At 41.0% G+C, this 16943-nt stretch overlaps 1 protein-coding gene across 1 annotated transcript in view; it reads right to left on the bottom strand.

The window, feature by feature from the left end:
* ROR2 (receptor tyrosine kinase like orphan receptor 2) overlaps positions 1 to 16943 on the bottom strand; it is a 226531-nt gene that overhangs the window by 18916 nt on the left and 190672 nt on the right. The window contains exons 3-4 of the mRNA XM_081066665.1: positions 14446 to 14733; positions 13579 to 13609 (exon numbers count right to left, since the gene is read on the bottom strand). Of these exons, the coding sequence (XP_080922791.1) occupies positions 13579 to 13609; positions 14446 to 14733 (319 nt within the window). The remainder of the gene's footprint in view (positions 1 to 13578; positions 13610 to 14445; positions 14734 to 16943) is intronic.

The raw sequence follows: 16943 nt of genomic DNA, 5'->3' as shown, positions 1-16943 counted from the left end.
ATTATAGCATGGAGGTCCTAACCATTACAATAATGAGATGGTAGGTAGGTAGGTAGATAGTAGATAGATAGATAGATAGATAGATAGATAGATAGATAGATAGATAGACAGAAAGAAGACAAATAGATAAATGGCTTATATATTGGAAAGGGAGAAATAAAACTGTCTGTACTCACAGATGATATCATAATTTACATAGAAAATCCAAAGGAATATATTTAAGAACTACTAAAACTAATATGGATTTAGTATGGTCACAGGATAAAGTCAGTATAATCAATGGTATTTCTATATGTGAGCAACAATTAGAAAATAATTTTTAAAAAGACATCATTTACAGTAACATTAAAAAGACATAAAGGAGTAGTCAAATTCATAGAGACAGAAAGTAGAATGGTGGTTGCCAGGGGCTGGGGGAGGAGAGCATGGGGAGTTAGTGTTTCATGGGGCAGAGATTCAGCTTGGCAAGCTGAAAAGCTCTAGAGATAGATGTGGTCATAGCACCTCAACAACGTGAGTGCACTGAATGCCACTCAATTATCCACTTCCAAATGGTTAAAATGTACAGGAATAAAGTTAATAAAATATGTACAAGACCTCCACACTTCAAACTTCCAAACACTGCAGAGAGAATGGAAAGAAAACCTAAACAAATATATACCATGTTCATAGTTGGAATACTCAATAGTTTTAAGTAGTCAATTCTCCCACAATGCAATAATACCCTATCAAAATCCTAACAAGATTTCCCCACAAATTACTTTAATTACAAAAGGAAAAATAACTGTATAATGAAAAAATGGGGATCTTAACCAGTGAGCAAAATTAATTATCATCAGTAAGGAGAAACTAACATCATGTACCTGCAGATGTAATACTATAAAAAGGAAACACCACATATGTGCTACTTAAGGCAAAAATGCGTAACCAGAACTTAACCATCAGTAAACATCAGTCAAACCTAAATTTAGAGACATCCTATAAAACAACCACCCTGCAATTATCAAGAATTTCAATGTCATGAAGGGTCAAGAAATCGTTCCAGATTAAAGGAGACTAAAGCAACATGGCAAGGACACCATACCGAGGGGCGAGGGATGTAAGCAGGACGACTGCTGCCGGTAAAGAAACTGACGTATAATGGCAAGTCAAAGACAGATATTCTGGATTTCAAGCTGCTGTTCTGTAAGAAAACATCATTGATCTTAGGGAAAACACACTGAAATACTAAGGGGCAAAGGAGTGTAATGAATGCAGGAACACACTCTCAAATGGTTCAGAAGTAATAATTACAAATATGCACAGAGGAAATGATAAGTCAAATATGGCAAAATCATAAAAAATTGGTAAACCTGACTAAAGAGCATATGGAACTACTTATTACTATTTTGGTAACTTTTTCATAGGTTCTAAGTTACCTGTCTCATGATACAAAGTTAGAAAAAACATCCCAGTAGGCACTTTTGTAGAAATTGACAAACTGATTCTAGGACTTACATGCAAATGGTTCTAGAATAGCCAAAACAATAAGGAAAGAGAACAAGAATAAAAATGATGAAGGATTTATACCACCTAAGTGTAAGACTTACAAAATGTCACAATTATCCAATGTAGTATTGGGGTGTAAGGATAGATCCACAGAACATGGTAGAACATCCCAAAACAGGCCCTCACATACGGTCAATTGATTTTCAATGGAGGCACTAAGGTATTCACAGAGGACAGTCCTGCTTCTCAAACATGGTGCTTGCACAACTGGGTATTTGTATGGAATGGAATGGACTTACTCCCACAATTCACACTGTGCACAGAAACTGGTCTTGAGATGGATCGCAGACCAAAACATCAACACTCAAGTTATAACACTTACAAAGGAAACAGGAGAATGTATAACACCAAGGTAGACAAAGCCAAAGATTTCTTAGACATGAAGCGTAAAATAAAAAAATGATAAACTAGTCTTATCAAAATTAAACTCTCCTGCTCATCAAAAAACAGAATTAATAAATTAAAAAGGCACACTACAGGCTGGGAGAAAACATTTCATATATCTGAAAAGGAATGATATACAGAATATATAAAGACCTCCCATAACTCAACAGAAAGACAAAAACACAGTAAAATTGGACAAAAGGCCTAACAGATACTTCACAGAGTGCAGCCTAAAAAAACGGTCCCATTTTTAGTGATCAAGGAAACGTCAATGAAAGCACCATGAATCCTCACAACACAAGACACCGGAACTGCTAAAATTAAGTGACTGACAATATGAAATGCTGGTGAGGATGTGGAGCCATGGCGGTGGTGGTGGGACACGGAGCCCAGCTTGGGGCAGAGTTTGGAAATTTCTTATACAGCTTATACATGCCCCTGACCCAGAAATCCCACGCCTAGAGCTTGTTCTAGAGCAATGAAAAAATGTGCACAAAAATACCTGAACACAAATGTTGTAATTGCCCTAAACTAGAAACCCAAATGTCCACCAACAGGTGAAAAAACACATTGCAGTATCTTTGTACAACAGAATACATGCCATCAATAAAAGGGAATAAACCACAAGATGAACATTTCAGATATTACATTTTGTGAAAGAAGCAGACATAAGTCTCCCAAGAGCATGTAAACAGCACAAGGCAGGAAGTTTTAATTTTGTCCGTTTTGCTCATTGTCGCATCCCCAACACCTGGAACAGGGACTGACCAATAGTTGGCCCTCCATATAAATATGTTAAATGAAGCAATGATTTCCTTGAAAATCAGACACCATACTGTATATTTATTTGTCTCTATTGCCAAGATGAAATATTCCTAGCATCCGATTATACCGATGTCGTATTAAATGTCTACTTGGTCAAATGAACATACCCAACACCAACATTCATGTGATAAAAACCCAGTCACCAAACCTTTGTGAAACATTGACATTTGCCACAACCATCAGTAAGGCCAGGATCCCACGAGGCCCCCAGAGGCAGAAAAATAACGGCTCTGATGTGACCAGTCCACTAGGAAGTAAACGTTATTGTTTTTCACGTGCTCATGGCGCGGGTCCTGCCCAGGCAAACCTCAGAAGGCTGGTATTTCCTTGGGTGAGTGTGGAGGTCAGTGTGTAAAAAGCTCTCATCCATGTGTAATAGGGCATATTAGCTAATACATGGGCTCAAGTGATTGCAAAAGGACCTCGTGGAGACAATGAATGTGTTACAACATGCCAAGTGCTAATATGATCATTACTGCTGAAGCGCAAGCATTTTCATTTGTGTCATTACACGGTCTGAACCAAGGAGACAGTATGTGTATTACTCTAGTGACCTTACTGATGATTGTTTACTGGCTTATTGCCTATATCACATAGTGTTAAAATGAAGAAAGTTTCTATCTTGTAGATAAGTTCTGTACTACGGTATTCAAGGATGGTTGTCACATTTTCCATAAAATAAAACCTATCATAACAAGAAGTCATAGAAAAAAAATTAGGTTGGCCTCTCCCCTCCTTCCAACTCAATTTGATATTGTTGGTGGTAATGGTTTTAATGTCAAATGCTAAATGTCATCAATTTGCCTGAGTTAGTCTACTTACTTAACAGTAAGGCAGCTTGGTTTCCCCTTGGAAGGAGTCATTTTTAATTACTGGCTTGTCAGTTGGCGGTTTCAGTTTTTTTTTTTTTTAATAGTGCTATTTTCCTGTAATTAAGATAAAGTTTAAACTAGATTTATGACAAATTCCCCAAAAATAGCAACAGAAGGAGTATGAGGTAGAGGATGGCTGAGTTCGGTTTAGACATGCAGAGGTGCCTTTGAGTCACCAGCCTGGAGCCACCCACTATGGGGCTAAATTTGAGGCCTCGAGATAGGGAGATGATAAGTCAGACCTGGAAATGAAGAATCCAAGGTTATGAACACACAAGGGGAGAATGGCTGAAGCCTTGGAATTACCTACAGTTTGTGAAGTAAGAAAATAAGAGGGCTCAGGATTCAGCCCCAAGGAAGGTGATTTCCCAGAGGCGAATAATTAACATGACTTTTAATTGTCCAAAAGCACAATATACATTCCAAAAGCACAACAAACACAACAATGTGTTTGTTGAAGCACATTGTGTATGCACACACTTTGGGCCATGAGGTTGGCCCAGAACAACAATACAGGAAACAGGAAATGTGACACTCAAGCTTCAAGGAGCACACCCATCCCACCCCCTAGCCCTGCCTCCATGCCACCAGGCTGCCCTACCAGTGTATGTAGGGGTCTATAATCGTGAAAGTGAGCCACTTTTTAGAAGAGCAGATAAAATGAAACCCATATATGAAATGTGAGACACACAGCCTCGAATTAATCCCCTGGCATTACTAAAATGCTACCTGAGTAAGCTATAATAACCCTGCCTTTGAACCTACATCTGTGGGGAAAGAGCCTGTTCTTAACGCTTTTGTTCACCATATACAAACCCTCCTAACCACCCCCTGCAAATGGGTGGAAGGAAAAACAATGTTTTAATGATAGTAACTCCCTTAACCTCCAAGAATGTCCACCCGCACATCCCCCAACAGACACAAACTGGTGTTCACCATGCTGCCAGCGTTCACGTGTGTGGACGTGTGAGGGCAGCAGCTAGGGAAAGAGAGCAATGAGTTTGGAGCAGATGAGTCATCCGCAACCATTCCTGTTCATGTCTCAGACCAACAGCAGTGTGTCCTGGCGTTGATGCGCTGTAATTAGGGATCAACCCAGGCTATGTTATTATTCACAGCACAACTCTCCATTTGCAGGTAGAGGGTACACCACTAGACCAACACTGAAAGAGCAACAATGGCTATGCATTTTCTCAGGAAATAGTCTGAGAGAGGAGTCATAGCACAGGACAAGCTGGTGATATCTCAGTGACAAAAACAGAGAACTTGTGGATGATTCTGTTGTAAGCACATTGATTTTCCCTCTTTCTGTCTTCGTTTTGGGTAACTTCCAGAAATACCATAAAGGAGCGGGAGGTTAGTATGCTGAAACACAATCATAGTCAATGGGTGGGGAAAAAACCAAGCCACAGAAAAACCACCACCAAAGGGCTACAAAATATCAATCCAAGAAAGTCATCTGCCAGCACAAAGTTAGCAGACCGATTCAGTTATTGAAAGAATAACTTACCCTGACTGAGTGGATTTCAGTCTAGAACTATAAAGTTACTTGATAATAGAAACTCTATTACATAACATAATATTAATATATTGAAAGTAGAAAAACTACATAATCACCTTTGTATCTGAAAAAGTAACTGCAAAAATCAAACTTCTATGCAATTCCAATAAAATTTGTACGAAAGAGTGAAAGATGGTTAAGATAATTTAGAAAAATGGCACAGGAATAAGGTAAATGAGTCAGTTTAGGCTACCATAACAAATATCAGAGACCAGGTGACTTCAACAAACATTGATTTCTCAGTTCTGGAGGCCGACAAGTTCAATATCAAAGTGCTGGTATATTCAGTTCCTAGCTCTCAGGTGGCCACCTTCTTGCTGTGTCCTCATGTGGGGTGGGGAGAGAGGGACAGGGGGAAGGAGACAGAGAGAGACAGAGAGACAGAGAGAGAGAGAGAGAGAGAGAGAGAGAATCTCTGATGTCTCTTCCTCTTCTTATGAGACACTAGTCCTACCAGATCAGGGCCCACCCTTATGACCCCATTTAACCCTAACTACCTCCTTAAAGGACCTCTCTCTAATACAATCACATGGGGGTGGGGGGTGGGGGTTAAGGCTTCAAAATATGAAGTCGGGAAGAAATAATTCAGTCCATAGCAGTCAGTGAGACAATTTCTCTCTATATAGCAAGATACATTATAAAGCTATACTGCTGGAACACTGTGGTATTATTCCAGGTACAGAAGCTGCTGGATGTAAACAGAGTGCCTAGAAGCAGGTCTGCATGTATAATAATTTTACATATTACAGAGGTGACAGTAAATTTATTGATTACAGACGAGGCTATTCATTAGATGGTGCCCAAGGCATGCTATAGAAAAGTATTACAATAGAACCCTAACTATATCAGCATAAAAATCAATTCCAGATGGAGTAAAAACTATGTAAAATTTTATCTAGAACGTATTTTAAAACTTGCAAATCAATAAGGAAAAGACAAAAATCCTACTGAAAACTGGACAAAATACAGTCTATTCTGGTTATCTGTGGTAGCTATTTTCTATAAAATCACCACAAACATGGAATTAGCAAATACTGAGCCATTGTTCCTAGGGGAAAAACAGAATTTACTGCGAGTCTGTGGTCATAACATTTTCATCAACGATCAGTACATAACCTTGTTTTATGTGTGTTTCTGTTTCTGTTTTATTAACACTGAGCTCATTGCCAGTAGCACTCTAACCCATGCCTGACCAAAGCTCATCTAGCACGCGTTTAGCACGCGTTTCCTCCATAAGGCACATCACAGCTTTTCTCACTTAGGGCACCAGACAGCAATTCAGCACTATGCCTGGGGCCATATTGAACAGCAAAATCACAAACAAAAAGCACAAAACACAAACTGACTTCAAAAAGGACCCTTGTTTATAGCAGGAGAGCTGAAAACAAGGAGACAGACCTCAGCTGGGAATGTGTGCCTTGGGTGACTCAAATTTTTCACTGCTCTACACATGCCCAAGAGTGACCGTGAAAACACCCTGAAGTTTGATTTTAGGGTTACAAAGAAATTTTAGTGAGTAACAACGTGCAAGTATGGAATCTGCAAACGAGGACAAACTGTACATGGACAGGCAATTTAATGGCTAGTAAACCAACAAAAATACGTTCAACTTCACTATTTACTGGTCAAGTCCAAAGTAAAATTACTATAAATTATCATTGGACACCTAGGACATTGGCAGAATTTGAAGTTCTGATAATACCACATGCTGGAAAATGTGGGGAAATGAGAACTTGTACTTCACTGGTGGGACTATGAATTGCTTAGCCACCTTGGAGGGCAATCTGCCACACCTCGTCACGGTAGGAGCTGCACGCCTGCAATTCCACTCCCCACTCTCTGTTACCAGGCGAATCTTGCCCACCCAGACAAGAAGACATGGACAGATGTTCACATACGACGGTCTCCATCAGTGAAAACAACTAAGCTTCACTCAGCAGGCACATAAACAATTAAAGTGGGACTGATTCATAGAATGGAATGCTGTATATTTGTTAAAATGAATGTCACCTACATGTATTAACATGAACTTCCTCACCAACCTCCAAAAAATGTACTTATATGCTATTTACAAGAGACATACATAAAGCAGAACACAAAAAGGTTGAGAAAAGAAAGTGGGACAGAAATAGTAACAGAAGTTCTCAGCAAATGCAAATAAAAAGAAAGTAGATGCAACAATATTATTATCCGGTAAACTGAACTCAAGGTGAAAAGCATTAAAAGGAACTTACAAACAAAGAGAAACAAAAGCTATGTAGCCTCAAACCTATAGGTATTTAAAAAATACACACAAATTTAAAAAACAGAAAACTGATAGAAATTGGCAAATCTAGAATGATTATGAAATGGATGTCTTTCACATATTTTCAGATATCTGTAATCCATGTGGACAAAAATTAGACATTTTTAATAACACACTTAACACATCTGATCTAATGCATAAATTATGTGTGGCCACCATTAGAACACAGTTATTTTGTGAAATGACAGGGAGTATTCATAAAAATTAATCATTATCTAATTGGTTATAAAGAAAATCTTAACAAATTAACAAAAGTAAAATACATTCCAAATTCACTGAAAATAATGCAACAAAAATCAGAAAATAACAAAAAATGAAAGCCTATGTGCCTGGGTACAGCAGGAAGATGATGGAGCCAAAATGGCATTCAGAGGAAACTTTATAGTTTTAAATGCATTTGTTTGAAAATTTAAAATGACTAATAAAAATTACTTTTTCAGGACATTAGAATGACATAAAGAGCACTTGCATTAAAACTTACATACAATGAAATGCACCAATTTTAAGTACCCATTAATAATACACACCAGAATGGCCCAACTTAAAAACACTGACCAAACTGAATGCTGGTAAACACGTGCAGTGACCAGAACGCCCCCACCTGCCAGTGGGAGTGCAAAATGGTACCCCCACCTCAGGAAAAGGTCTGGTACTTCTCATAGTACACACAGACCCTCCCTAAAAGCCAGCGATTCTACTCCTAGGTATTCTCCTAAGAGAAATGAAAATATACTCGTATGTCCACAAAACACCTGTATGAGAATAGCCATCATAGCTGATTCATATTAGTCAAAGTATGTACTCTGCTCGTGTGTCCATCAACAGGAGAACAGATAAACCAACTGGTACAGTCATAGAACGGAACATTATTCAGCAACACAAAACAGCAGCCTGACACAAACACAACATGAATGAGTCTCAAAGACGATGCTAAGTGAAGAAAGCCAGGCTTAAGTGCCTATCTGCAGCAGGATTTCATTTCTATAACATTCTAAAACATGTAAAACCAGTCCATGGTAGAAAAATATCAGAACAGTGGTTATCTAGGGAGAAGGGGAGCTGACTAGGAAGTTACATGGTGGAACTTTCTACATTGATAGGAATATTCTGTGTCTGGATAGGGGTTTGGATTGCAGAGGTTTCTGCATTTGTTGGAACTTATTAATAGAATACTTAAGATTTATGCATTTCATCGTATATAAGTTTTAACTCAAAAAGAAGAAACAAGAATAGTACACAGATCCCTCCTGTGATGAGCAAATAACAACCAAGTTTCAACTATAAGAGGAGGACACACAACCCACACAAGGGACACACCTGGAGAACCCAGCTCAAGTGACCAGGACGACTGCACCACTGAGCCCCACAGCACACCTACTACATGAGGCCACCCTACTAAGACTGGAAGACATAGCAGCCCTGCCTAGCACATAGAAACAAACACAGGGAGGCAGCCAAAAGGGGGAGACAAAGAAACAGGTCCAAATAAAAGTACAGAACAAAACTCCAGAAAAAGAACTAAACGAAATGGAGACAAGCAATCTACGAGATGTAGTGTTCCAAACACTGGTTATAAGGATGCTCAGTGACCTCAGGGAGAACTTCAACAGAGAGATAGGAAACATAAAAATGGAGATAGAGAACATAACTAAGCACCAGTCAGAAATAAAGAATACGTAAACAGAAATGAAGACTACATTACAGGGAATCAACAGATTAGATGAAGCAGAGGATCAAATTAGCAATTTAGAAGATAAGGTAGCTGAAAACACCCAATCAGAACAGCAAAAAAGAAAAAAAGAACCCAAAAAAACTGAGGAGAGTTTAAGGGGTATCTGGGACACCCTCAAGGTTACCAACATTCATATAGGGATACCAGAAGGAAAAGAGACACCAAGGAAATGAAAACCTATTTGAAGAAATAATGACTGGAAACTTCCATAATCTGGTGAAGGAAATAGACATACAAGTCCAGGAAGTGCAGAGAGTCTCAAACAAGATGAACCCAAGGAAGCCAACACTAAGACACATCATAATCAAAATGACAAAGGTTAAAGACAAAGAGAGAACCTTAAAAGCAGCAAGAGAAAGGCATTAGTTACCTCATAAGATTATCAGCTGATTTCTCAACACAATCTTTACAAGCCAGAAGGGATTGGCAGGAAATATTCAAAGTGATGAAAAGCATGAACGTACAACCAAGACAACTCTACCCAGCAAGGCTATCATTTAGAATCGAAGGACAGATAAAAAGATTCTCAGACAAGAAAAAGCTAAAGGAGTTCATCACAACCAAACCAGTATTACAATGAATCTTAGAGGGATTTCTATAAGACCAAAAAAAGAAGAAAAAAAAAAAAGAAAGAAAAACACCAATGAATAATAAAATGGCAATAACTACATACCTATCAACAATTATTTTCAATGTAAATGGATTAAATGTGTCAATCAAAAGATAGGGTGGCTGAATAGGTAAGAAAACAAGACCCTTACATATGCTGCCTACAAGAGACTCACTTCAAATTGAAAAACACACACAGACGGACAGTAAAGTGATGGAACAAGATATTTCATGAAAATGGAAACAAACACACACACAAAAATCTGGAGTAGCAATACTTATACCAGACAAAATAGACTTTTAAACAAAGACTGTTAACAAGAGACAAGAACGACCCATTAATCCCACTTTTGGGTATTTATCTGAAAAAACACAAAATGCGACTTCAAGGGGACGTGCTCATCCATATGTTCACTGCAGCATTATTTACATAAGCCAAGATATGAAGGCAACCTGGGTATCCCTGAATGGATGAATGGATAAAGAAGAGGTGGTACATATATATAATGGAATATTACTCAGCCGTAAAAAAGAAGGAAATCTTGCCATCTGCAACAACATGGATGGACCTAGTGGGTACTATGTTGAGTGTAGTAAGTCAGATAGTGAAAGACGAATGTCACATGATTTCACTTGTAAGTGGAATCTAAAGAACAAAACAAACAAACAAATGAAACAGAAACAAACTCATAGATACAGGGAATATTTTGATGGTAGCTGTGGGTAGGTGAAAAGGGGGAAGGGATCAAGAAGTACAAATTGGTTGTTATGCAGTAGTCATGGAGATGTAGGGTATAGCATAAGGAATACAGTAAAAACATTATAATAACTATGTATGGTGTCAGCTGTCTATTTGCTCTATCAGGGTGATAGATGGGGGGGCTGGGAGCGAGGTATAAAGGATGAGGGATTAAGAAGTACAAATTGGTAGTTACAAAACAGTCATAGGGATGTAAAGTATAGCGAATATAGTCATAATATGGTAATAACTATGTATAGTGCCATGTGGGTACTAGTCAGGGGGATCACTTCTTAAATTCTATAAATGTCTAACCACTATGCTGTACCCCTGAAACTAATAGAAAATAATAACATTGACTATCAACTATGAGTGAAAAATTTAAAAGGGGGGAAAGACAAAAGAAGAATAAGCGGTTCAAAGTTATAGATATAAAACAAATTAAGTCATGGGGATGTAATATACAGCATAGGGAATATAGTCAATAATATTGTGATAGCATGGTACAGTGTCAGATGGTTGCTGGGACTTATCATGGTGATCACTTCTTTAGCATAGGGAATGTAATCAATAATATGGTAATAATTATGTATAGTGCCAAGTGGGTACTGTTGAATAACTATGATGTACACCTAAAACTAATACATATTGTGTGTGAACTCTATTTTAACGAAAACCTTAAAAAAAATAAGAATAGTACACAGATACTGAACTCATGTTAATGATTCCCATGCTGAAAAATTCAGGGTAAGTGCACAAATATCTGCAACTTGTGAAAGAATCAAAAAATATGATGGATGGAAATGGATGAAAAGATAAGCAATAAAGCTAGCACAGCATAATGTAAATGGTAGGGTGTGGGCAGGTGTATGGATTGGATGATCAGTATAAAACTCTACTTTTCCATATGTTTAAAATTTTTCATAACAAATGTTAAGAAAAAAGGGATATGTTAAAAGCATGAAGAAAGTGATCCTTGATATTTAATTTAGATATTAATTTTCCCCAAATTTATCTAAAAATTCACTGCAACTCCAATCAAAATACCATCAGAATTTTTCAAGGAAATTAGGGTGCTCTTTAACAAAACACATGAAAACCGGCATAATTATTGATAAATGACAGAATTTAAATTTCTATGTGATCAATAAGAAAAATAATTATTCAAAATCATTATGAAACAACGAAAGGACAATGGGCAAAGACTACAAAGAGACATCTGACAGAGAAGAACCATGGAGCCAGAATACATCTGTCCTTGAGCAAGCCTTGGTGATGGGCAGGGGAGTTGCGTAGTCAATACTAGTCTTCATCCTCTGAAGCCACAAAAACAAACAGATTTGGAAATCACATTGGGGGTAAGGAGAAATGGGCTTTCTTCTGTGTGATGGGTCGCGACCTGTACGCAACATGTGAGAGGACTGCTTACACACAGGTGTGTCCTATGCCCCTCAGGCCGTTCTCTTCAGAATGTCCCCTGGAGAAACTCTGTCTACCAGTCTTGGGCCACAAACAGGGAGGCACCATGGGCGTGGGAAGGGAAAGTCCTGTCACTGCAGGGGCAGTCACGTGCTCCGGGGACAGAGAAGAAGAAAGACTACCAGGGAAATTTTAAATACACTGACACAGTTAATTACACATGTCAAGTATAATGTCGTTTATGTAAACAAGTGGATAGAAGTCAGGTGCTCTGTCTACCTCTCTGGATACATGGGTGTACTAATGCACAGAGGGCCCTGCTCTGGACACTCGTGTGACAATGCAGGCGAGCCCGGGGCAAAGGCCGGAGGGATGGGACCGGGTGAGCGTTCACTTTACCAGAGCTGCCCAAATTGTTTGCAGGAATGTGTTGATTTAATCCGTAATTAAAAATGCAAATAAAATAAGTGTAAAAATACTGTTAGATTTTTCTGTAAAATTTAAATATGTAAATATATATTTGAGATTTATACATTTAATACATTTGATCATATAAAATTATATTTATATACTTTATAATATATTGTATGTTTTTATATAATACTTATATAAATTATGATATAAAAAGAAAGTAATAATTCAACGCTTGAAATGACTTACACCTTTTCCCAAAGCCTCACTGATGTTCCCTTGATGCGATTTCGTCTTCCCTCACTCAGTGCGTGAATAATCATTAAGAAAAATGCTCAGCACTACTGCTCAGCATAGGACAGTTTGCCCGGTGCAGGCAACGCCTGATGTGTGCTCAGAGGGCCTGGCCCGCCCGCCACGCTCAGGTGGCTGGTGCTGATGAGCCACTGGGGGGGGACACGGACATGCAAACAGGCTCAGTTAGCCAAACACAGCATCTGTGTCACTGTTCAGAGCATTTGAAGGTGACACTCTGGCACTCTCATGTCTGGTAGGAAATGAGGAATCCACCCACCTCTGCTAACCTCAGACATGGCACTGATGTGATTCTCAGGCTGACGGCGCTGATGTGTGGGGTCCTGGAAGCATCTTTCCACAATGGGACAAGGGTGGTGGCAAGACGCTACACCAGGAGTCAGAGGCCTGAGTTCACAGCAGAAACTGTTCACGGCTCAGTCAAGACTGTGAGCCACACTCCGAGCCCCGGCCTCCTCATGGTCATGGCTGACCGGCTCTGAGGCCCCACCATGTGGTGGGTGGTACTGGGACTCCAGGGAGAAGTGCCCCCTGGTTCCAAATGTGTTTGGACACTAGCTCCCGGTGGCCCCATGCAACCTGGTCTGTGTGCTGATACTCCTTCCAGGTGCCCTGGAAGGTCACGACTGCTGAAAGGAACTAGCAATGGCTATTTTTATGACATTTTTCTGAACATGAAACTGGAAAATATAATAGTTTTCCAGCCCACAACAAGCACACTGCCATCCTTGTGTGAAGTCCAGCCAACTTCCAGCAAATTCGGCAAAGACATGTGTTTGTTGGGTTTAAAACCTGGATTCTTACATAACGGAAACCCTCAGAGAATGAGAAAATGGTCTGAGGAAAACAGATACTTACTGAAAGTTATGATTTGGGCTGTGTGTTGGACCTAAAAAGAAAAAAGGACATGTTATTAGTATTTCATGATTTGGAATCAAACTTTTCCAATGCAGCCAATGGTGATGGTGGCCGCAGCCCAGGGTGGTCATTTGTGGTGAGCTGTCCTTGGCTGGGCTCCAGCCCTGCCCAGGAGTCTGTGCCACGGGCAGGGAGACCACAAAGCGTGGAGGGGCACTCTGTCCATATTTTTGGAGTTTTTGTTTCTTCTTGTCTCTCTCTTCTTATCTAAGCGTGACTCCAAGATCCGTTTTACTCATCAGTGACAGGACGGTCTGAGGTTGTGTGACAGTTTGGGGCACTGTAGAGATCATCTCACAACTGGGATGAAAGGGGACACATTCCTTCTAGCCATTTAACTCTGTCGTCCCCTGAGCCAAGCACAGGAGTACAGAACTGTCATCACACTGGGCCAGGTTTCTGGGGGGTGGGGGTGGGTAGGTGCTGGGCCTGGGGTGGGGGAACCTCCAAGGTGGTGTGAGGCAGCCTGCTGGCAGGGCGACCTTGGAACACACGCCTGCCGGCGGGGCGACCTCAGGACACACGGCCTGTCGGCTGAACCTTGCAGCTCACCTTTGTGTCTACGGTTATGTCCTGCTCCAGGTTTACAGACCTTCCATCTGTGTCCCTGTTCTTTTATTACACTGAATGGGGAGCGGGCTAAGCCAAGGCCTCGCGCACAATGGGAAAGGCCGCGGGGAACGGCTTTACACATTTTCTCTCTGTTGGCATGTGTGTGTGTTCAGTTTCAAACTGCAAGTTAATCTCCCCTTTGGTGGCTGGGAAGCTCCCAGCTGCAAACTGACAGGCCCACCTGGTCCCACTTACCGAGCCGCACGAACAGGACGCCGGTGGCGGTAATGGTCTTCAGCCCGTTGGTGGCCACGCACTGGTAGTAGCCAGTGTCGGTGGTGTCCAGGTCTTGGATCCGCAGCCGAGAGCCATACTCCGTCTTACGGATGATGATCCGCCGAGGCTCCTGCGCCACCGGGGCGTCATTCTTCAGCCACCGCACGCTGGGGGGTGGATTGCCGGCTACCTTGCAATGCAGAATTGCGGTCTGCCCTTGGACTATGGTGATGTTGTTTACCGGTTCCAGAAAGTTCAGGAAGTAACCTGCAAAGGAGAGGGTCACAAAAGAGCAGACTTCAGCGAGGGCTGGAGGAAAGGGCAGCCTGGGGTCCTGCGAGGCGCTGCCTCGGGAAGGCAGCGATTGCTCTCACAAACGGGCAGTCCACTCTCGTTACTGGCGGTAATGGCATTCTAGAATGTTGCCAGGGACACTGAGTTAGGAACTACGGAAGTACTGCTGTGACTGAGCCTCTGGTCACAGCATTTTCATTAAACTAACATTACATACCCTTAGTTTATGAGTGTTTCTGTTTAAAGACACCCTATTTAATACAGAGGGTGCCAGAAAAAGTGTACACATTTTAAGAAAGGAAAAAACTACTAAACTTATAATGTTGGTACTCACTTAGAGCACCTCTTATAATTGCAGAAGTCCAACGTTATTTGTATTCACCTTTTGTTATTGAAACATATTATCACGATTTTAATACGTTTTTCCCCCCCTTTCTTAAAATGTGTATGCATTTTGTTGGCATACGGCGTACATTTTGTTGAGTCACTAACGTGGAGCTCACGGCCAGCAGCGCTGTAACCACGCCCGAAGGAGGCTCGTCTAGCACGTGTTTCCTCCATAAGGCACATCACAGCTTTTCACCTAGGATACCCGCAGCACTTCAGCGCCATTATTGGGGGGCATTTTAAGCAGTGAAATCACCAACAAAAATGTGAAAAACATGGGATGATAGACCATGAAAAGGACACGGTTTACAGGGTGAGCTGAAACAGTGAGCCAGAGCGTTGCCTGCTTCAGCTTCTGCTGGGACAGTGAGCAGCAGGCAATGCAAACTTTCCCTCCTTGGGGCATGTCTGTGAATGACCACAAAAGCACGTGTGAACTGATCTGTGGTTACAAACACACTTTAGGCAGCAGGGGACCTCCTGATAACAGAATCCGGAAACGAGGATGGGCTGTACGTCTCTTTTCTCTAAATCTAATCTAATCTCACTAACTTACGATGTAAACTCATGCTCAGAAAATCCATGGTCCTCCTGCCACACCAGATACGCTAATCACCAGCCTGAACAGAACAAAAATGACAAGGCTGAGTGCTGCTGGAGATTCTGACCCCACAGAACCCACGTCATGGGCAGGAAGAAGCTGCTGAGCACTAGTACTCTGCAATCAAAACTGGGCCTCAAAGTACCCAGAATACAGAGCAAGCAGGGCTGGAAGCACTGCCCTGGAATAGGGGAACCCAGTTCAACCTGGGGAAGGAGCGCACAGCCGGTGACATAGGCAGTGAGAACAAGAGGAACTGGAACAGCCAGCATAGAGAGCTGTTTGTGTGTGTGTGGGTATGTGCATCTGTGGTGTGTGAGGAAGTGTGGTATGTGTGTGTGATACATGTTTGTGGTATGTTTCTGGGTGTGTGTGGTGCAGTGTGTCTATGTGATGTGTGTGTGTGTGTGTGCGTGTACATGTGTGGTGCAGGTCGGGGCTGGGGGTTTACTCTCTTAAGGTAAACTTGCATGCTAAAATTACATCACACACACACATACACACACACACAAACACAAATAAGGCTAATAATACCATTAGGTTCTACCTTGCTTGCCCGCTAGCCAACCCAAGGACGATCAATCATCAGGCGATGAGGTCACTTCAGACAAAACAGTGAAATCTGAAAATGACTATAAAATATATTCATATTCTAAATCTTTTGGCTTGATTTCTGGTTGGCCCCTATTCTTTAAAAAAAAATAAAGTTGAAAAACTGAAAGATGGCTTATCTCTGTTATTACTGATTTAACTGGATGAAAAATTACAGGATTTCTAGTGTACCCTGGTGGTAAGTTTTGCAGGATGGGTGCTGGTCCCTAGCCATTGGGTGGTAGGTGGTAGCTGAGGGGACAGGAGGCTGTGTCAAGATGAAGGGACGGTTTTCCCTCACAAGGGAGAGTGCACAGCTATCTGTCTGGAGAGGTGTCACTAATTCGGACTGATTATTATTGTTAATAATACCATTAGGTTCTACCTTGCTTGCCCGCTAGCCAACCCTTTTCTCAATGCACTGAATTAAGTTGTAGAAGAGAATCCTATGGATGACACAAAGCTGGAAGGTAACCGAAATATCACTGATAGTCCCCTGAAAAGATGGGCTGGATCAAGCAGGGTAACATTCCGTATGTCATTCTGGGTGACATTCCAGATGTTAATTCTTCATTAATTCAGCTGACTAGCTCAACTTGGGGAG

The sequence above is a fragment of the Rhinolophus hipposideros genome (assembly GCF_964194185.1).
Source record: "Rhinolophus hipposideros genome assembly, chromosome: 11".
Lineage (NCBI taxonomy): Eukaryota > Metazoa > Chordata > Mammalia > Chiroptera > Rhinolophidae > Rhinolophus > Rhinolophus hipposideros.
Note: the sequence above shows the minus strand (reverse complement) of the source record. Positions and strands in the feature narration are given on the sequence as shown.